The 23460-nt window shown below is 39.4% G+C and overlaps 1 protein-coding gene across 4 annotated transcripts in view; it reads right to left on the reverse strand.

The window, feature by feature from the left end:
- Positions 1-224: 224 nt before the first annotated feature.
- slc8a3 (solute carrier family 8 member 3) overlaps positions 225-23460 on the reverse strand; it is a 181106-nt gene continuing 157870 nt past the window's right edge. Inside the window, exons 4-8 of one of the 4 annotated variants that reach the window (XM_084742798.1) lie at positions 14774-14791; positions 10509-10633; positions 9962-10061; positions 5832-6101; positions 225-2854 (exon numbers count right to left, since the gene is read on the reverse strand). In XM_084742798.1, the coding sequence (XP_084598924.1) occupies positions 2478-2854; positions 5832-6101; positions 9962-10061; positions 10509-10633; positions 14774-14791 (890 nt within the window). In that variant the 3' untranslated portion in view covers positions 225-2477. Of the gene's footprint in view, positions 2855-5831; positions 6105-9961; positions 10062-10508; positions 10634-14773; positions 14792-23460 lie in introns of all 4 variants that reach the window. The other 3 variants (XM_084742797.1, XM_084742801.1, XM_084742800.1) reach the window with 3 other exon arrangements.

The raw sequence follows: 23460 nt of genomic DNA on the forward strand, positions 1-23460 counted from the left end.
CCACCTCTTTGGTAATCTCTTGGGTGATTTTTAAATTAGTCAAGAACTGACTGATTATATACTAACATACACTTTTTTTTTAAATGCAAATTAAGTAATAAACATCTTTTCTGCTGCTCTTGGGTGTTTCAAATAAATTTTTTTTCTCTCATTTTTAAAAACAAAGCACCAGTCGTGTGTTAAACAGCATTCAGTATCAATATCAGGCTACTTTCAAACTGTTTGCTGCTCTGACACCCACACCAGGCTCCTGACATGGCTCTTTCACTGAAGAGTTTCATTATGGATTATGGTAGAATGATGACTTGCTAATGCACTGTAGGAGGCTTAGCTTTTTGTATGCTAACAAATTAATCATTTAATTTCAGTAAAATCAAGGTTTAAACTTTGTCATTCATTATAAAAGGTATCCAGTGAAACCAAGAAAAACAATTAACTTTTTCAGAAATACAGATGAAAGAAACCTTCATCTTTGCACTGAGATACTGAAGCTAGCAGAACAGCAGTTAGTAGCATCAGGACTGCAGCTCTTTATGAGGTTATGCTGTGACCAGACGCCCCGGTTTGTCTGAGTTTGTCCCAGTTACAGGCTGGGTGTCCCAAGTCCCAACAAATACCTAAAAGAAATACTAAAATGTCCCATTTTTCAACAGTCACCAACAAACTGTTCCAGTGTTTGCCAGAATTAAAATAATAATCATAATATTCGGTGTCGTTATTGCCTAATCCAATATGAAAATATAAACAGATGCGTGAATTCAACACTGCTTTGTCTGTCAATCAGTGTGTCGCTGTCAAGGCTGTTCTTAGCCTCTGAGTCACAGGCAAGCATCATTAGCTATAATGGCTATGTGGTATGCTAACAGTATGCTAACACCGAGAGAGTTCTTCTTTTCTAAAGAGCTCCAGGAGAGTTACTCCTCCTAAAGTACATGGCAATAAAACTACTGCGTTCATGGTGCCCATGGTTTGGCTAAAAAAATTGTCCCCCATCTTGAAAATGCTTGCAGTGCCTGTAAAATCACATATGTGTTTGCGTGAGCACGAACATACGGTACACTTAAGGGTTCCAGTCTGGAGGTTTGAAAACATGTCGATGTGTTTTTAGCTTGTTCTGCTGCCCCCAAGTGGCCAACAATCTAATCTATCAATGCAACTTTAAAATTTGTTTTGCACCATTTGGGAAGAAACTCTTCAGTTGTTGAGCTGAGCGACGAACCGGTCAGTGTGGGCAGCAAACGCCTCTCCCTCCACAGGCACTCTGTTCAGTCCATAGTGACACCTTTAATATTGGCCTTTTGCACATGTACAAGTAGAAGTCTCCATAAATAGAACTATACAGCAAAGTGCATGGAAGGAACAGTACAAAAATACCTCTGAATTTACCTCTGCAGCAACACGTTTTTTTTTTTTTTTCTTTTTTTCGGATTTCTGATTGAAAAGGTGAAAACTCGAGTGAGACCAAGATATCAGTAAATAAATAAAATACAATGTCATACTTTTACCTAGGCAAGATACATAACTCTTAGAAATGTGAAGACATCGTTCCAGTATATAGTTTGACCCCCCCCCCTCCCGCTTAGCCACAGCAATCCTCTGTTGTTAGAGCAGAAGGTGACCACATTTAAACAAATATTCAAAATATACAGAAAATATGGAAATATATTATATATAGATACGTATAGAGTACGGAAGTAATGTTCAGGGCAGTTTGACCATGTTCACTGTGTCCACCTCTTCCTCCTCGTCTGTTTGAATGGTGATTCATCTGCCAGTATGAACTGTCACTGTCGCTCCTCTTCCTCTTCTTTGTGTGATTTCTGAGAACTCTGCAGTGCTCCTTAGGAAACTATGCAAATAAAAATAAATACTATGAATCCATCCCACTGTCACTCAACAACATATTCCCATTTACGATATAATCTTTTGTTATTCCTTGACGTAGATCAGAAAATAGTTCTTTTTATTCCTCTTTTTGTGTGTGTCTGTGTGTTTGTTTGTTAATTTTTTTTTTGTTTTATTTATTTTTTGCGTTTTTATCCCCAAAATACTTTTTAAAAAAAGTCGTTCTCGTCAGGTGTTGAGAAAAATATATACCTCTGATTAACTCAACTCTCTCCGGATATAAGACTGCAGTCTTTTCCAGTGGAATGCAGGACCACCTCAGAATCGGCATCTTCTGGACTTGGTGGTAACCCAATCCCAACTGTAAGCACACTGGCACAGGCTCAGGACGGCTCTCCCGAACAGGCCTGTCGGCACTAGAGGGCAGGATACACACCTCCGAGCATCCTTACAGAAGGGGTTGAGGGAGAGAGAGAGGGAGAGGGAGGGGGGTGTCTGGGAAAACCCCGGGTTTACCTCTCCTGTCCTTCCATACCATACAAAGACTGACCCAAATTCCACAGTGAGAATTCACTCGTTTACCTCTGAAGTTGTACTTTAAACCCCTGTATGTGTGAAGAAGTCTTTCCTCTTTAGAAGCCCTCTATATGACAGTAGGCCTCCAGACTGGAGAAGAGGATGTAAAGGAACCAGAGGCCGATAAGGAAGGCTGACGTGGCCAGTCTGTGTCCCCGGGGCCCGCCCAGTTCTCCTCCGATGTGGGCCCGGCGCCGGTAAAGCAGCACCGAGATAGCCAGGAAGGCGAAGATGGTGAAGAGAGTGACGGAGAAGGCCAGCGAGCCAGCCTCCACCACGAACGGCTTCCCCTGCATGTGCCAGTAGATGGCCGCCACCGACCAGGCCATGCCGATTCCCAGGAAGACATTGACAGCGTTGCTGCCAGTCACATTCCCAATGGAGGCATCCGCGTACGTGTCCTGGACTGCTGAGACCTTACTGGCAAACGTGTCTGTGGAGAAAGACGTCATTTGTCATTATTATTTTACTTTGATCAGATTATTTTAAAGCTGATGCAATTAACACCCACTTGTCAGTAGCAAGGCTGAACAATTAATCAGAAATTTAGCAAAATTGCAATACGGCAATTTTTTAATCACAGAAGATGCAATAAAATTCAATGCACATGTCAAAATACCATTTTAAATTAAAGATTGTTGTGCTGCAGAAATGTCCTGGCCTATACGTGATATTTTTAAATACTTAAGGAAACACCAGAACTTGCAAAAAATCACACTATAATGATGTTTTAAATTAAAATAAGAATAATTTTGTAAAAACAGCATTCCTTCTAATATCGCAAAACATATCACACTTGCAATACCAGTCAAAATAATCACAATTAGATATTTTCTCAAAATCTTTCAGCCCCAGTCTGCAGCCAACTATGCTATTTGCACCCAGGGTGAAAAAGCCAATGTGGCTATTTATACCCAGGTTAATATTGACTAGCATGGCAGAGACAAGCACCAAGGTGTCTGTAGCCAACACGCTATTTGCACCCAAGGGGTGAGTGTAAATAGCTGAATCGCTGCCATGTGACTATTGTCAACCAGGTGCAAATAGATGCTCTGTTATATTACATGCAGCTGACAATTTCAACAAAAGGTCAAAACTTTTCTCAGTAAATCATTTATATTTTCCTATTTAAACTCAGCTCCTGTGCTTCATCAGGACTGTGTGGGTGATCAGATTTTACCGACAACAAACCCACCAACTGTCATTACATTTTGATTCAAATGTTGCCAAACTGTGATTGTTGCACAGAAACTCCTTCCTTCCTTTTTTCAAATGGAGTCTCGCCCACTTCAAACCATTCAGAGAAGGACAAACAAAACAAACCAGACAAACAAACACAAACAAAAACGATGTCTCGTCTAAAATAAACAAACTGCTCAAACGTTGACAAAAAAGTCCTCATATGGCCCCGTCGTTCACAGCTGATGAGAAAATTAGTTTTGAAGGCTTTTAAACATCCCTTATCTAATTCATAGTTTAAGTCAGAGTTTTGAGAACTGAAGACTACATCTCCCACAGTTCCTGTGACCTTCCACCTCATTCCTCCTAGATTTTTTAGTTTTCTGAAGAAGATAAACACACTGGTAATAACTCCCTATATTTTCCATTTCCTGCCAAATCCACCTGTCACTCAACATATAAATTGCTCTGTGAATGCCACAGGCTGACAGGCTGACAATCTTCTCTGTATTGATCTTTGTTTGTTTATAATATTTATGTATCTATTCCCCCACCAAAAATGAATGCAGTGATGATTTATTAATGCTCCACACAGGACCTTTAATAACAAATATGCTGACAGAGTCGAGGTTTTCTGTGACATATTGTTCCTGTTGGGTGAAAATGTCAGTTTGGAGAAAATAAGAATATCAGCCATCCTGATGACAAAGCATGTTTGCTGTTTGAAAGGGGCTCAAAAGCTCATGAAGTTAGATATTATTCTCATGCTATTATGGAAGGAAATAATCCATCAACTGGCATAAAGAAACATTAAAGGGATAGTTCGGATTTTACGATGTAGGGTTGTATAAAGCACTCAGTGGTGAAATTATTTTAAATCTAGCTTACACTTCCATAGATTGATATTTTTAGGTTGTCAAAATTGATTTTGTTGCTGACCCTGTCCACAGCAGTATATTTCTTTGTTTTTGACGATGGTACTTGTGCCGTTTCCTCAAACTGGGGGCATCACAAGCCCCATTTACAGCAGGTGATTCAGTGACTAATGATAAGTATCTCTTTAGGGTCAGGTTATGTCTACCATATTGGCATATGAGGATGTCTACAGTGAAACATCGGATGGACGATGATAACATTGCTGCATTTTAAAGGGTTGTCGTCTTGGGACCACATGTCTGTAACTTGTGATTAAAATGAAAATAACAAACACAACATGTGAACTTAGGCAACAACTCTATGGCAACTCTGAGGGGACAAACTATCTCAAATATAGAGAGCGTTTAAGTCATGATGTTACAGTGGTACAGGGCTCAGTGGATATTGACTATCAGCCATCGCGATGAAGGATGCTATCGTTCATCAGCTCAACCCTATACCTCATGTCAGCCCCATGTCAAATAATCCAAACTATCCCTTTAAAAGTTATTTAGAATTTGACAAGCAATCAGGCTGCTTTACAAAAATATAAATCTACAATTTTGATTTAGATTTCACTTTTTGACCCATTACAAAGGCCAAAATGTGGCCTGCAACAGAGTCATCGGTAAGTCTTGTTTTTAGCCTAGCAGTTGTTCATGACTTTATGTTTTGGCATAGAGCTGATTAGATTTTCTCAAGTAAGTAAGTAACTGCTATCAGTTTTTCACGTTTCAGACAAACCAAATTTCATGAAAAACAGTTCAGAGTTGAGTGAGTTGTTATGAAGTTTGCACGTCTTTATTGTTTACTAGTGGACCATGACCTCTCTAATATGGCCATAGTGGAAATGGCAGAGAGGCTAATAAAACACAGATTTATTCATCTTGTATCGTGCCTAACTTTAGTGGATCCTAACATATCAGGTATGAGAGTTAAGATGAAACAAAATTTTTCTGTGGATGTCAGTTTTTGACCCATGACCATGGGCAAAATGTGGCCTGCAGCAGACTTGTAGGTAAGCCTTGTTTTTAGCCTAGCAGTTGCTCATGACTTGCGGCCCATTGAGCAGTCGAAAATCTTTTTCAAGGTTTCTCAAACTCTGTGAATCACCACAACCACAAGAGGTCCTTGAACATACAGTCATAAATGTGCACAAAGACTATCAGGCTGATGGGTCCAGTAGTATGTAAGATTAGCTGTGGACAAACTCCAGATATCCAATCCAGTATACAAAACAGATTTTAACATTAAAAACATGAATGTATCGACGCATCAGTTTCAAAAAGTGCCCATTCTACTCTGCTAGGACTCACCTGGGACAGATGTACCAAGTGCCACAAACACCACAGCAGTGACCGAGTCCTTGAGGCCGATGGTGCAGCCGAAGTGAGAGGCCAGGTCCCCAATGACGGCCGTTAGCAGGCCAATGATGATGATGGAGACAAAGAAGCATGCCCAGCCGTTTAGGTAGTCTGTGGGAGGGACGCACGCAAACAGGACCTTCCAGAAGACGGTGAGGAAGTGCATGACGTAGTCGAAACAGGATGGCAGCCGTTCCTCCCCTGTGTCCTCCTCGTCCTCGTCTTCTGGGAAAAAGTTGAGGGTGTGAAAGGTGGGATAGATTGAAACGAAATGGGATGACAGGAGAGAGTGGCGAGGCAGAAGAGATAGCAGAATATTTGGACAAAGATAAAGAGAGAGAAGTGAAGTAAATAATAAGAGAAGAGGCAGAGAGCAGAAAAGACAAAGAGATAGAAGATGGAGAAGCCAAAAAGAAAGTGACAGGAGAAGAAAAAAGAAAGGCAGATGATGAAGCACAGAGTTGAGAGAGAGCAGAGAGGGTAAAGAGCCAGAGAAGAGTTGGGTAACGCAGGCGAGATAAAGGATCGATGAAGGAGATAAGGGGTGACAGAGAGGGGAAAGAAGAGAACAACACTCACTTAAAAATGGCACATTGACTTATTTTTCAGCATGAGACATCATATCACTTCAGCCTGAGGTTACTGTTCTGTATATTCAGTTTTAAATGCGAATACGAATACAAATCTAGATTAATATAACTGCCACAGGGCAGGACTCATTTTTAATTAATTAAAAGAGCAGCATATTTTTGTTTTTTAATAGATGGGGATGAAGTTTGTTATAAATACATTTAATTTTGCCTGTGTTAGTAGGTTACAGATGCTAGTTTACACTTTTCCACCCCATTTAATAATGCAGAACACACAGCCTGATTCCTCAAAGTTTTCTCTATTAACTTACTTTGACTTTAACTTTAACTTTCTCAGTTTGTGGCTAAACAACTCTCACATTGTGTCCCAAATCCAAAACACATACTTTTTCTTTTTCGTTGTTTGCGCTGGAAGTCACGTTAAATCGGGCAAATATTAGAAAAAGCCCACGGGCCAAATCCGTCCCACCACCTAATTTTCTGTGACCTGTGAGAGCTTGCAAAGAGCATTATTTTTGCAATACAGTGTGCTGTGGTGTCCTTAAACCACCTACCACCAACGCATCTGGATTTTGTTATCCACGCACTGATACCCCCTAGGTGTTAGTGCACGCTACATGGCATCTTAATATCATGTGGCTGTTTTCAGCAGTGGTATTAGGTGAGTGGTGATAGCTAGTAATGGTAATAATAAAGCTGGGCAAAATGTCTATGAAAAGAAAATGGAGACAAGCTGGTATGTCTTATTCATTTTATACTCCTTTGTATATTTAATTTTTGTATAATAGTTGTACACTTGACACACTTGAACACTTGAACATATCTAAGTACAGAAGGTATTTTTTTTTCCTCCAAGGATGGCAAAGTGATGACCCGCCCTACTCTGACTCTGATTGGCTAGCATTCGTTGGTTTGGGTCATTTGGGTTGGGTAGGTTATGTGTAGGTTTAGGCATGAGTGAGCGTGATTAGGTACGGTGAGGTTAGGAATATCAGGGAAAGCAAAGGACATGTCTTCGCCATCCTGGGGAAAAAATGCATACAGGAAACACGTATAAAAGGAAGGGTCAATCAGTATGTAGTTTGCAGTGCAGATTTAGTGTATAGCATGGATTTGGGACACATTCTCAGTTTATTTTGGCCTTCTGGCTGAGTTCACACATGGTTGACGTTGCAGTAGTTTGGTGGATTTGGTGGGACTGGTTGGCACAGTGACCAAGTGGTCACAGGACAGTTTCCCCAAAACTTAAAGTTTACCGATTCAGTCACCTCACCAGCTGTTTGTTCTGTCTAAGTGAGCTCGAACAAGAGACTGAAGGTTGCTCACTGTGAGCTCCTCTGCATAACAGCATCATCTTATAACAGCTAAAAACATTAATGTAAATGGTCACCGTCCTCAGGTGGAGGAGCAGGGTGTCCTCTCTGTCTCAGCAGCTCACAGGAAACTCAGTGGACAGGAGGGGACACTGCGCTGATTCGAAGTGTCAGGCCATGTGAGCCGAATGCATTTTTCAGCCACGGGTGGATGATGAAAAAATAAAGAGCAGCGCTGGATTAAATATTTCAGGACCAAAGTGGCGAACCGAGGTCGTCACGGTGCTCGCTACATGGTGGCTGTGACTGCAGCGGACAGAGCGGCAGCTGCACTGCAGGCTGCAGGCTGATCTGATGCTGCTGCTGTCGCCTCACATGATGGATAAGTCCTCGATTACGAACATGAGATATTTCCAGAGCTTCAAGAGCTTTGCTCTCCGGGAGGATTCGACTAATATGAGTTTTTGAAGGCAATATTTTTAGGCTGAAGTCGGTGACACATTTTGAGATGAAGATGTTCAATATGCAGAGAGTTAGCTGAGAAGATCGATATCACTCACATTTCTGAGAGCGGTATCAATCTTATCATCTAACTCTCAGCAAGAAAGCAAATAAGCTTACAAGTATTTACAAAAATGTCAAATTATTCCTTTGAAGGGAGAGTTGAAGTGGGGTTGTATGAGGTATTTATCCATCGTCAGTAGAAGATGGAGAAGGAAGCTAAGCCACGTACTGCTGAGGACAGGGTCAGCATGAAAACTTATTTTAGCCTAATAAGGCCCATCTAAAAAAAATCAATATCAATTTAAGTGTACAGTCTGTGTAGAATATTTTCACAGCTTTACCCTGCCATTAGACAGCCTTTTCCGGTGGGAAATTGCTGCTATATATCATTCTCTCCAAACCAACCAAACTCCATTGACAAAATTAGTAATTTTATCTCAGAGAAGACAGGTGTTGCTGGTCTATCACTACCTTTATCAGCAAGTTTGTTTGTATTATTGTGTGACTGGTGTTTTAAAAAGTCACACAATAACACAAACAAACTAACAGATCATGGCAGCAGTAGAAAAGCAACTCCTTTGTTCTGCAGAATAAAAAAAAGGAGCCTGGTTGGTTTGAAGACAGCAATATATGGCTTATATAATGGTGGTCTCCCACCAGAAAAGGCTGTCAGATGGCAAGATAAATCAGTGAAAATATTCTAAATATAGTGTACACGTAAACAGATAGAAGTTTTTTTTTTGGCGGGCCTTTTTATAAGTGGCTAAAATATGATTTGTTGCTGAGCCAGTTCACAGCAGTACAATGGTTTGCTTCCATACTGGTTCTCCTCTCTGTTTTATCAACTGAATCCCTCACCACCCTTTAACTGGGGCAGAATGAGCAATAAGCCAACTGAAAAAAAATGTTTTATAAATCCTATGACTAACTTTTACACTAGAAATCAAAACTCTTTGTGGCACATGTCAAACTAAAGGCCCACAGACCAAATCTGACCCACCACCTGATTTTCTTGGCCCGTGAGAGCTTGCAAAGAGTGTTATTTTGCAATACAATGTGCTGTGGTGTCCTTAAACCACCTACCCAGAATGCATCTGGATTTTGTTATTCACACACTGAAGGGGTCTACCCCCCAGATATCAGTACACACTACACAGCATCTTAATATCATGTAGCTGTTTTCAGCAGTGGTACTAGCTGGGTGGTGATAGTTAGTAATATACTGCTGGGCAAAATGTCTCTAACCAGAAAAGTTGACGCAGAGTGAAGGCAATTTAATGAAAGATAGGAAAACAGATACATGTTTGTGCTTAATGGAGACAAGCTGGTATGTCTTATTCGTCTTATACTTCTTTGTATATTTAATTTTTTAAGACTTGGATCTAATTCTGGATGCTGCTAGAAGACCTGAGGGCCTGATTGGACTATAACAGCGGCCATCATGGTGGCAGAGGACAAAACTCAATATTCACAATGGCACAAACAATGCTGGAAAATATATAACACAACAGGAAAGTCTGATTATGGACTATAAAACCAGGCATTACTTTTAGATGTTCATTATAACCAGTGAGCTGTTAATGTGAGGACACACTGAGGGACCGTAGTGTCCAGTGTGAGTGTGTGCAGCCCCCTTCAGTCACAGCAGAGAACAAGGTGTGTTTGTTTACAGTACCTGCACTGACTGTGATGGCCTCCATGAACTGGTCTCTCCATGAGTTCGTCCCCACCACCAGAGCCAGGTTGGTCTTCTTGATCAGCTTGTCCACCGTGCTCTGTATGATACGAAACCAAAATAAGTTTGAAATGCATCCATTATTTATACCCAGAGACTCAAATCTGCTTCAGTGGAGGCTGTTTTCTAAAAAAAAAAAAAAAAAAAAAAAGAAAGAAATGCATGAGTTTCACCACATGATGGCAGTGGCATCCAGTTCCAGGCAGCAGAAAACCTCACAGCAGAGAGAAACAAATATGGTGGGTATATTTTTGTATGAGGATGCATATAAAACATATCTTCTCCAGAAATGCATCTATGTGGGTTGGGAGGCCTCTGAAGAGCAACAGTCCCCCTCCTCCTGCTAAAATTAGACATATGTATCTGTTCTTTCAGGCAAAGTGGCAGCTGAATTAGTGAGTATTTCTGTTTGCCTGCATGGAAAACACTGGTTCCAGCTGTAGCAATCAGGCTGCGCCGGCTCTGTTTGAAGCGTGACCTTTCTCACCTTAAACTCGTATGATTCCTCAATAATGACTTCCAGCTTGGAGTGTTCCCCCAGTACTGGTTTCCCCATCTCCGCGATCCGCCTGGCTTCCTCCTCGTCTGATGTCAGCTTCCTGTCTGGTACATCTGAGCGGTGAGGGCAAGAGGGAGCACAGCAAAAAGAAATCACAGTGAGAGGGATGGCAATCAAAATAGGAGGACGCTCGGCTGATTAGCATGTTGTGTTGCACTTCGCAGCGTACAAACAAAACATCAGAGGGTTGCCTCGCTGGGAACAGTTTGGATTTATTCAGCCTTTATAATGTTCAGGCTTCACCAAGAGGCAAGATTTGTTTTATGAGCAGTATTTAAGTCACATCTCTCACAGTCAATCAGTGCACAGTGCAAAAACTAAGAGATTTATTGTAATAATGCTGACTAAGTAGTCTTTCTCTGTGTCAAGTGTCTTGGTGGTGGTCCAGCTCTGTTGTGTAAAGGTTAGACAGACAATCTTGCATGCTTGATCAATCCGGCAGCAAAAACAAACAGTGCAAAGGGAAATATTAGGTGCAGGTATATTTCTCTGTTGTTTTATTTATTTCCTATTATTATACTTTTATGCAAAAGGTCGAATATGTTATAAAGAGCTCTTGTTTTAACTCCATTGAGAAATCCTGCCAAAATCCTTAATTTTAAAGGGTCAATTAAAGAGATAGTTCAGGTTATTTAATGTGGGGTTGTATAATCATAGTCAGTGTATTATCTACAGTACATGTCGGTCAGCTCACACCCAGTTTGAGAAGCAGACAGGAGTACCAGCACAGAAGCTAAGAATGAATGGACATGGTCAGAAGCGAAAGGTATTGTAACCATTTAAAAAAGGTCCAAAAATCAATGTACATCTTTCAATGTATGCTATTATAGAGTATTTTCACATCTTTATCTTGCCGTCCGACAGACCTTTATAGTAGGAAACAGCCTTTTCCAATGGGAAACTGGTGTTATATAAGCCAAATATGCTCTCCCAAGACTAACCAGACTCCTTTGGCAAAAACAGTAATTTTGCCTTGCAGAACATGTGGTTTGCTGGTCTACCTCTGCATTGATTGGTTAGTTTGTATTCTGTTTTGTGTGACTTTGGTGAAGCTGAACTAGCCTTTTAAATCACTGAAATCACACAATAACATAAACAAACCAACAGGACAAGGCAGCAGCTCCCATGTTCTCCGAGGTAAAATTACTGATTTCGCCTATGGAGTTTGGTTGAGCGAGAGAGAGTGTGATATTTGGCTTACATGACGCCGTTCCCTGTTAGAACAGGCTGTCTGATGGCAAGGTAAAGTGGTGAAAATATTCTTTATATAGCATACACTGAAACTGATACTGATTTTTCTTTAGATGTGCTTTTTTTTAGGATGCTAAAAATACATTTCGTTGCTGATCCTGTCCACAGCAGTTCATTGCTTCGCTTCGTGAACTTGCACTCCTGCTGCTCCATCAAACTGGTGGCTCTGACTGCCATCTACCGTCACTAATACGCTGACTATGGATCAGTAATTCGTACAGCTGCACTTCAAATAATCCGAACTATCCCTTTAAGCCCTTTCTTTACTCTTTTCAGAAATACAAAATGACTTCCCAGGCTCATGGAGGCCCTGATCAGTCCTTCTATCTGCCTATCAGACGTATCCTGGGTGTCTCTGCTGTGGAAAGGAGCCACAGTGCTTCACAGAGCTTCTGAGTGCACTGCACACTACAAAGAGCGCCATAACATCAATTCTGTGCTGTCAAACTCTATCAAGAAGGAGCGGCTGTGCATCCAAAGGCCTCTCATCCTGCTCTGTGTGTGACACCCCCACTGAGCCACCTGGTGCAGAGACCTTGTCATCTTTTATATGAGCCCCGAGTCCCAGCCTGCTGCTCTTTGCTGACAACACGCTTACCATTAAATATTAACGTTGCCATTAAAGATCACAGCCAAGTCCCCTTGATAGGAGGGCGTGTCGTCGGCGAGCACGCGCACACACACACATACACACATGCATAATATACCAGCGCATGAGTGCCTGAACACACACACACACACACACTTTTAAGCTAAATCAATTACACACTCAAGACAGTGTGTACCCTCAAGTCCTGACAGGATTTCTTTTGCTCATGTTTAAAATTTGATTATCCAGCCGTTCCTCTGCTCTGTGCTGCACCACGACATGACACAATTTCCTTGACAAGTAAAAGAAAAAAAAAAATACTAAAACAATCCCGGAAAGGTAATTAAATTTCTAATTTCGGAACTGCGGGTTTTTTATCTTGACGGTTATCAAGTGTCTGTACCTTGCTCTTGACTGCAGAACATAATTTATGGATTTATGATTAATTTATCAGCTGATTAGTGTGAAAATCCATCATTAAAGTGCGGGAGAGAACGTGTGTTGTTTGTAACAGTGACAGCAGAGGAGGATCACAGTGTTGGCGTGCAGTTTATTTATATCAAACCTCTCAAAGTACAACAATTTCAAAGAAGTTGGGATGCTGTGTAAAATCTATCACTCATTCTTGAGAATTGGGACAAAACCGTATTTTGTAGGGGGTTTTGATTTTTCATCAATTATGCTGAAAAAAAGATCAAACTCTTGGCGATTAAACCTTGTAACTGGTCAGCCTCCGAGTGATTAACTTTTTTAAAAATTAAATGTAGACGTAATTTTTTCACCATAGTCGTAATGAGTAGCCATTTAATGTTATAAAGTTGCTCAGAGTTCTCTAAATGCAAATCAAAATATACATTTTAAAACCATGATTCTTATTTAGATTTGATTTAGAAGGGCTACGGAGGTGACATGTTGTGGTTGAGACATATCTGATAGCAATTATTTAATGAATTTGTAAAAAAAATATATAAAGTTTACCAGTGCTTGAGCAGTATTCCCGCCATTTTTTAAAACCAGGAAGTAAGACAGGGGTCCTCAGGGTACAGCTATCCCCTCTTGATTAAATCATGTTTTCGTAAGAATTTGACAGAAAATTCTCATTAAAAAATATATTTTAAAGCCAAGATTATTATGATAACACATTTTATATCTGTGTGATCAACAGATATTGCTACTTTTAGATTTTGAAGGCTTTCAGAACACATTTTTAATTGTTTGAAGTTGTAAATTCTTGTCTAGCAGAAGGGTGTTTTCTGGCACAGAGCAAGTTTAGAAATAAAAAAAATTAAAGGAAACCAAAACATTTCATAAATTACATATATTTCATATATATCAAACCTTAAAGAATGCATTTTCACCCAAACAAATGGAATTAAGAGTGTTTAAAGTTTTTAATGTTATTTTTAGCAGCACATGATTTATCCCAGTTCTCAAGAAAGGGTGGTAAACAGAAACAGAATACGATGACATGCAAACACTTAACAAGTTATATTCAATATAATACAGTACAAAGAGAAGATATTTAATGTTCAAACTGATAAACTTCATTGTTTTTTTTTGCAAATATAAGCTCATTTTGAGTTTCATGCAGGCTCAGCATGGAACTGAGTCGTGTCTTAGTGCCCACTGCTTGGCTAACTGTGCCATCTGTGAAGGAACCACTGATGCCGAAAGGTACATACGGGTTTTGGAGCAACATATGCTGCCATCTATTCAGCGAGACAATGCCAAGACACATTCTGCACGTGCTGCAACAGCGTGGCTTCGTAGTAAAACGGTTCAGGTATTAGACTGACCTGCCTGCAGTTCAGACCCGTCTCTCACTTAAAATGTGTGGCGCATTATGAAGCTAAAGATGCAACAGCAGAGACCCCAGACTGTTGAAAACCAAAGTCATACATCAAACAAGAATGGGAAAGAGTTTGTCTTTGAAAAGCCAAACACTTAATGAATGTTATAAAAGGAAAAAAGGAAAGCTGATGTTTCACAGTGGTAAACTTGCTCCTGTCACAACTTTTTTGGGACATGGTACAAGCATCAAATATTTGCAAGTATATTTGCAAAAAAAAAGTGAAAGCGAATCAGTTTGAACATTAAATGTCATCTTTGTTCTGTATTCAACTGAACATAAGTTGAAAAGTATTTGCAAATCATGGCATTTTATTTGCATTTTATGCAACTTCCCAACTTTTTTGGAAGTTTGCAGTTTAAGGAGTACTGACTCAGAATCATCCTCTGAGTGATTTTTCCACATCATGCAAGCGAAAGCCTCAGATTTACAGCTGCTGTTTAAACCACACCACACACAGAGGAAGGTGATGTTAGTGGAGATGCTGAGAGGAGGACAACTTACCGTCAGCTAACAACAGGGCTGTGGAGGAGGAAGAGGAGGAGGAGGAGGAAGAGGAGGAAGAGGAGCGGGGAAGGAATGGAAAAAAAAACAGAAAAAAAATGATGAGCAACAGAAATGGAAAGAAGCAGGTTGATCAGGAGCAGAAAATGTGATGGGCTCAGGGAATGGCTGGGTATTGACCCCGAGCTGTGATATATGTGGCACTGATTAATCAATTGGCTGAGGTAATGGGAGGAATATGGTGTTTTGTAGTTTTTTATGGGCGCGAAAGCACGATTGAGGTTTATTAAGGGAAGAAATGTCCGATAGAAATCAACAAAATGGTGGAATATTTTGCGTCATGATCTTCAGCTACGAGCAGAACATTAACTCAGAACTTTATTACTCACAGCTGTTGTCAGATGACTGAGTTTGCAGGTAATAATTACACATAAACCCTTATTTAACAAGTTCAGTATGCAGTAGTGTTAGACCAATATACACTCACCAGAACTTGGCCTTTTAATAAAACTAGACTTACCGCCTCACCAACCAGACAAGTTGTTCTTTACATTAATGTCCTGACCAGTGGTGGAAAGTAACTTTAAAGTTCTTTTACTCAGGGAAATATTACATTATTTAACAGCTGTACTAGTTACTTTTTAAATGAAGATTTTACATTAAAGAAATATTCTATAAAATACAATAAGTTAACGATTTAAACAGTGGCTGCTCTAGTTTGGGCATGTTGTCATGTCTCAGGTGACTTCTTCCTTTTAAACTTAACTTATGTATTGCGGTAGTGGTACTTTTACTCAAGTAAAAGACCTGAGTACTGAGTGCTGAGTTATACTATGCAGTAGACTCTGAAGTAATTTTATAAAGGATTTTAAGTTTATTTTTTGGTGAAATACAAGCAATCATTATACATGTGTGATTCCAGTGAATAATTTGCACTGAGAAACATGCCGTCTACACTTAAAGACTATTTCTTTTTACAGAGGAGTACAGAGGACTGATGCGCTGTGCAACAACAATCACCTGAAGCTCAGTACCAGTGAAACCAGTGAGCTTATGCTGGACTGCAGTGCTTCAGAATGGATGTTACTGCAAAGAGGCTGGAAATTCTAAAACACAGATACTTCACACAAATTTTCAACCCAGCAAAACAGAAGATTTGTACAATCAACCAAAGACTGTTGTCACCAGTTCAGCATCTGGCTAAATGTGAAACATGGTCACAGTCTCTGCTTCTGTTCCTGAGTTATGGCCTTGAATTAGGGTGAGAAAAGTGTTTTTGCAGAACATTATGACATCACAGTGAAGCTGACCTTTGGCCTTTTGGATATAAAGTGTCACCACTTCATCATTTTATCCTAATTGCTATTTGTGTGAAATATTGTCATAATTAGAGCGGGGCTGGTCAATATATCATGTGGCACCGCCTCTGACTGGTTTGAAAGGCTGAAAATGATGTAATTGTTTTTACTTGGCTGTTCTAGCTGTTGTATTATTTGCCTTTACCCATTTAGTCATTATATCCACACAACAGATGATGATTTATCAAAGATGTCATTGAAAACACCAACAGTCATCCCTATGATATTGTCACAACATTGATTTATAAGTATTTGATCAAAAATGTTCTGATATTTGATTTTGTCCACAGTACTCAGCCGTAACTCCACTAAAACTTCTGTATTCTAACTCATTATAAATGAATAATATAAATAAATCTAAATATTACAGCAAAATGCACTTAAAGTACCCCTGTCAGAGTTTTACTATTATATCTGATGTTTCTGGTTTAATATTACTGCTGCATTAATGTGGACATTTCATTTTACTGCTGCACATTCTCATTTTAACTTTTGCACTAATTTGATAATTTGAATTTGAATGTTATTTTTGAGAAAATATGTATTTTGAGATACATCTCAGAAATGACAAAATAGCCTAAAAATATCTATATATTATTTAGTGCATGAATTCTTGAGCTGTTGCAGGCACAGAGGCATAAAAAGAAGAATCTGAGCTACTTTTATTTCCCATCCATTGCATCATTATCATAACATAAAAATAGAAAACACAGTGTTTGGATTTAAATGAACGAAACCTTAGATGTCATAGATAACACAGAATGAATAAGATAAATATTAGTATAGATTAAAATAAATTAATTATTTAAACAAAGTGCAACATCTTGCTCAGATCTCTTTAAATAACCCCTGAGGAGGATTAATTAGAGATACACATTCAGTTTTATTAATAGGGTTAAAAGACTTTAGAATTTCAAAATTAAAGATGGATCAGATGTGGAAATTTTTGATTCATGGATATGTATATTTCTGAATAGAATTAATGAGGTTACAGTTACAGTTTACTGGATCCTTTTTTTTTTTTTTTTTTTTTTTTTGCAAAATAAAATGAACGGTGAGATGTAGTTGTCGTGCAGATCGCTGCTGTGTATGAAACAAAAGTTAAATTGCGTCTCATCCTTCTTTATAATAACCACATTTGTTGGGGACATCTACAGGGCTTGAATTATAACAGTTGGTGGGATCTAGATACATGAGATCCAGCGTTGCTGCTGTCGACATGTTGACGGTGAGGATGACAGGATTTTATTTGACAGCTTCAGTTGGGAGGCAGCAGATAAACAACAACAAAAAGCTGCCAGCAGCCTAAACACCTTGTTAGCATGTTAGAGACTTTCTCAGTGTCTCATGGAGGCCTAGATGCAGCTTCAGAGCCTTTTTTATTCTCAAATCAAATTATATAAGAGGCAGTGAATCTTTGTAATAATTTAGAATCTTAATAATTATTTCAGCATTGAAATGGAGCACGACATTAACTACAGGGAGCATCAATTAAAAGATGATGGTGGAATCAGCTTTTAAAGACTCAATATCAGTAAAATCGTGAAAACAGTCCTATCTTAAATGGGAAGTGAAGTTAAACACATTTACACAGACATGCTCTATTTCACTTGGACTTATTATATCACACGTTTTCTGTAATGCAAGTTTCTTTTAATCAACTTTTCCAAGAAATAAAGGACAAAAGAACGTAATGAACAACATGAAGTAAGATCTTACAAAGAATTACTTAAGGTAACAGAATAAAAGCGGGCGCACTGAAGTAGCAATTAGAAATAAAAATTACAAGAATGCACAGTGAATTATAAACAAGGAGAATCATAAATATATTTTTAAATTAGCTGTCACACTTGGAAAAAAATCCTTGTGACAGCATGTGCTGATGAGAGAGGGCTTCATCATTGTTCACAGAATAATACAACAACACAGCAGGCCGTAAACTTTACAAACTGAGTCTCTAAATCGCCACAAACCACAAAACTAACTGTGATGGAAGCATGAAAGCTGATCGAATCAGACAGTGATGGGAGAGACGCTCTGTGGTGTGCTGGGAATTTATACCTGATCTATGAGCAGGATGCACGTTTTTAGTCTCTCTGACTCTGTAGAAATCTGATGTTTCACATCACAGATGATGAATAAATGTATTAAAACATGAGACTCATGTAGGCTGATATAGGAGTTTAGTGTAGCACTGAACTGACAAAATAGGAAGTTTGCTTGCATGTGGAGGAGTCAAATGATGCACTGAACAGTCCTTTTTATGTGACTATGAGTTAGCAAAGCAAGTTAATAACCACTGTCATGATATCCGTTGACTCTGACTGGGGTTTTAAGGTTCATGCACAGAAACCCTGGCTGTGTTGAGCCTCCTTCATAATACAGCCCTCAGGTTTAGCCAGTTTTTGTCTTTGTGTCTAATGTGCAGCCTCCCCAGCCTGCAAAAACACTAGTTGTCTGCTATGTGTTCTTTTTGCTGGCCTCCCTGATAGAAGCAACCTTCCCCCCTTTTGGGAGAACAGTGTTTATGTGTTTATGTGCACCGCCATGTTCCTACAGTAGCCCAGAACAGACAAATCAAACAGTTCTCCTACACGCTTGGAAGGGAACAGTGAGACGAGTGAGAGTGTTATGCAAGGTCACAGCTAAATGCTATTAAATACTACAATCTGGTCCTTTAAAAAATTGTGATCAAACTTTATAGAAGTTCTTTTATAAATGATTAGTCCTTATGAGAGCGGCACGGTGGTGTAGTGGTTAGTGGTTCTGAGTCTGCATGTTCTCCTTGTGTCCACATGGGTTCTCTCCAGGTACTCTGGCTTCCTCCCACAGTCCAAAGACATGCAGCGTAACAGGTTAACTGGTGACTCTAACTGTCCATGGGTGTGTCCAATGGTTGTCTCTCTTTATGCATCAGCCCTGTGATGAACCGGTGACTTGTTTAGGGCGTACGCAGCCTCTCGCCCAATGTCAGCTGGCATAGACTCCACCCCCCTGTGACCCTTCAAGAATAAGCAGTTATGGACAATGAATGAATGAATGGATAGTCCTTATGATTGGAGATTCAAAAGCATCAGTGTCTGTCATTATTTCACCATTGTACAGGTTCAGGCTTTGTCTGAAATTGATATCTGAAGTGCCAATAAAACTTTGTTTAGTTTTTTTTTTTTTTTTAGAAGAGACTTTCTTCAAAAAAACACAGCTGGAGAGATTCTGGCAGTGATTTATGCCACAAATCTCCAATAGTTTTGTATTTTATCTTACTTCTAATATTGGACTTGCAACGTTTTTATTGCCCCCTTTAAAAATCCTATTATTTGATTATAGTCCCGCTGTTGTATTTAAGACTTAAACCTGTGAAAACTTATTTTCAAAGACTTTTTTTTCTTTTTTGCCTATGACTCCTGTTGCACCACATAGTCATCTGAGGGGAGGTGTATATTTTGAATTTCCCCTGTGAGATTTCTCCACTTTTTCTTACATCGTGCAGGTTTTTGAAGAAGGTTTTCTTGTCATCTTAGAGATAAGAAGCCTGTTAAAACATTGTATGTGACTGACTTTGTCATTGGCGCAGTCTGAAGTTGTGATGAAAAGATGCACTTCAGTGGTAGTTATTCTATTCACTCACTCACATTTTCTCAGTCAGATCTGTGTTTTGACAACCCTTCAGGAACAATAATCATCCAACCATCCACGCAACGTAAAAGAGAATCTGCTGATGTGATGAAGGTGCCTCCTGCAGACGCTCAGAACCGTCACTCCCCCTGTCTGAGCATTTTGATTGTGACTCCGTCTGATTGTTTATTTGCACGCCGGAGTCGCAGAGCAGATCAGTGACACAGCGCAACACGCTCAGATGCCCTCGGCGAAGTGCAAACCAGAACTAAACGATATGATTAAGAACAAAAAGAGGCTCAAAAAGTCATGCAGCGAGGCAGATAATTACATGACAGGATACGCCGTAAGTGGATGAAGACAGAGGAGAAAGCCTCCCCATGCCTTTCAGCCTCCGGAGATTCACATTGACCACTCTTCCTTTTGACGACTTCATCACCATTTCTCTTTACGCTCACAAAACAAGGACACAAATTTCACAGTCTTAAAGGGATCAAAGCTCCGAAGGACAAGCCGAGTCGGTCCAGCTCCTTCTGAAACCCCTTACACCGAGCGAGACACGATACTAATTAACCTGTTTGTGTTCAGAGGCAGCTTATCAACTTCCTAAATCAAATACAGTCCACAGTTAATCATCATTAGTAGCTAAGTGCATTAATTGCTGTGGGCGACTTGCTTCATTATCATTAGGACTAGCCGAGTCGTGCTGAGCTGGAGCCAACATGTGGTGTGAGACCAGCTGTGGTGAGTCTGAGTGTCTGGACCCCCTCAGTAAAAACACTATGTCATTTAATAAAGACACACATTCAGATACAAGCAGGAGCAGATGAAGATAAACCACACAAGCAGAAACAAAGTGAACATGTGCAGAAGCGCCTACAAGCAAGCACGGAAATATACAGATACACAGACGCAAACACACACAGAAAGGCTAAAACTAATTCAGAAATTATTTCATCTATAAAATCTCATATGTAAAATATTATTCAGAGGTCATGACCACAGTTACCAACATTCAGACCTTAAAAAACGGGGATTTTAAAACCAAAAGCAGAGGATTCTGTTGATGTTTAAAGAATTAAAATAACAATAAAGAACACATTTTTTGGTGAACAGATGGCTGTAGACAACCTATAAATGACACTAAAGAAACACAATGGGACCACAGTCCTAAGTCTTACCTTGTCCAGTTTCAAATCTGATTACAATACAATAATAATTAGGAGAGAAAATTTATATTTTACAAATATTTTATTTTTTTATTTTTTTTATTTTTTACAAAGATTATGTAAGTACTAAGGGTGTGCATCTCACTGACTGAGACGAAGTCAATACGCATTTTAGTACCTGTTCAACGATATGATGCATCTTAGAAATTTTGAAATGGGTAACAATTCGGTACGATATGATTCAGCCCTGTCACGATACAATATGTTATGAAACACTGTGTGAATATTTACATTTTGACCCTATTAATGCCATATTTGAAGGGTACCATTAGTTGCAAGAAGAAATCCTGATAGTTTCACTAAATCCAGTAACAGTGGAGACAGAGAGAAGGGGACATTACAGTGGTGGTAACATCTTATTAGGAATCTGCAGCCTAAATGAGAATCTGTGAACAAACTTTAAAACTGTTCAAAATGGGTTTTTGCACTAAGATGATCTGCTACTCTGTCACATGAAAAGTGCTGTGGAGAGGTGTGGAGGAACAATGATGCTACGTGTTACCTGCTCTCTCAGTGACATGACGTCTCTGTGGGTCAGGAGACTTGTGGTTCTGTATACATTTTCTCATCTTTCTTATCAAACCCAAACTTATTCCACACTTGCACGTTATGAAAGTTAGGTGGTGTGATGTCAGTTTGACGTCAGAGGAGAGACAGGAAAGGGAGGGAGGAGCACTTGTTTTGTGTTCTTTGATGCAAAAAAAAAAAAAAAAAACGTGTGTCGTAATGAGATGCATCGATATGCTAGGACTGCAGTGCTGATACAGACCGTCTGAATTGATGCACCTGCATCTTACACATTAAAGCCCGGTGCATCGGATGGATGAGTGAATTATCACACCCCTGTGATTTACTGTAAGGTTCTCTTACAAAAACTGTGCCACTTTCCATTAAAACTTTCTGAAAGAAACTGGAATTGTTTTCCAGAACGTCTGATATTTGCTTGAGCATTTCTTTCTCTTAGTGCTCTCGAAAAAAAGGTGTGAAAATGTGTCATAAACTGGGAGAAATACAGGAGAATTGTGACACTGAGAGGAAACTGGGAGAAGGTAATGAAACACGGGAGTCTCCTGGGAAAATCAGGAAGGTTGGCAAGTATGCCTATCACCATTCCAACAGTTTCCAAGGTTATATGTTTAAATTGTTTACTGGCCGATGCAATGCTTTGCCAGATGTCATTGTATTGTATTGCAGCCAGTTTTAACATTGGATGACCCAGCGTTTGTTTTGTCAGACCCCTCTGTGTTGGCAATTGGAAAATCACATTCCTTCAACTCTGCAAATTTAATCGCCTGCCTTAAGAGCCATCATCGTGAAGAACAAAGAGAAACACGCACCAGTGGGAAAAACAACCTGTCAGCAGTCATTTTTAAAAAAAATCTACTTTGCGCATTGAATGTGTGCATTTTCAAAAGCGTTGTATTGTATGTGTTCATGTGCCAGTGGGCCATCAGTAAGAGTACACACAATAATATGTTAACTCCTCTTAGAGAGACATGATGTTCTCTGCAGTTTGGAGGAAAATATATGTGCATACATCAGCAATCAGCCAAAATGAGTTGCAAAACATCAGTATATCAGATATCTGCAAAAATCCAATATTGTGTATCTGTAGTTGGGATCCTCTCTGCATCATGGTGCCATACAGCTGTGAAGTGGGAGGAGTCATTGTGGGCACCTCTGGCTCTGGAGGTAAAAGTCATTCATCATTTTTTTTTTCATGGAAAATGTGACTCACAATTGGAGCACTTCAACAGCTTGGACTGACATGAAATTCTCCCAGCTGACTCATCAGTACAAAAGATTACCAACAGAGAGAAAATATCGAGTGTCTACGACTCCCAAGATGCATTTTGGCAAGACACATCCAATCGCAGAGCTGAAAAATCAGTTATGTGTGCCACTAACAATGAACTGAAGCTAAAGTTCAAAGATAAAACATTGTACATTTGCTGCTACTTGAACTTGAGCCTCTGTCTGGCTTTTTCTCAACAGCCATTCTGGCTGAGGCTCATGGGAGCAGTATTTTCCACCAAACTGACTTGATTTCTCTGAAATGACAGTCAAATATTTAACACTGGTGATCGTAACATAAGCTTATGTGATCATAACATCACCTGAGAGTCCTTTGTTTCTATGATAAGCAACATTTAAGATACTATTTTAAAGAAAACTGAAAGAAATAGAAATATGGGTTGGGTGATGACAAACTTTTTAAATTTGATATGATGCCAATACTTCTTGTTGCAACTTTACTTATATTGTCATTTTTAAAATGGGTTTGTAATCTTTCAAATAATGAAAATTTTACATTTCCTTTATGCAGTCCTCTCACAAGTTTGATGTGGACGTGTGTGACGACAGCTGCATGAAAACATTTGGAAGTGTTGAAGACTCCTGCATTTCATATTTATATACGTTAATTAGCGCAGTTTTCTGAGAAGAAATCGATGCCAAAGGAGTAGCTCGTGAGTGTCGATGTATT

The sequence above is a fragment of the Lutjanus erythropterus genome, chromosome 18, assembly GCF_056507025.1.
Source record: "Lutjanus erythropterus isolate fLutEry1 chromosome 18, fLutEry1.hap2, whole genome shotgun sequence".
Classification (NCBI taxonomy): Eukaryota; Metazoa; Chordata; class Actinopteri; order Lutjaniformes; family Lutjanidae; genus Lutjanus; species Lutjanus erythropterus.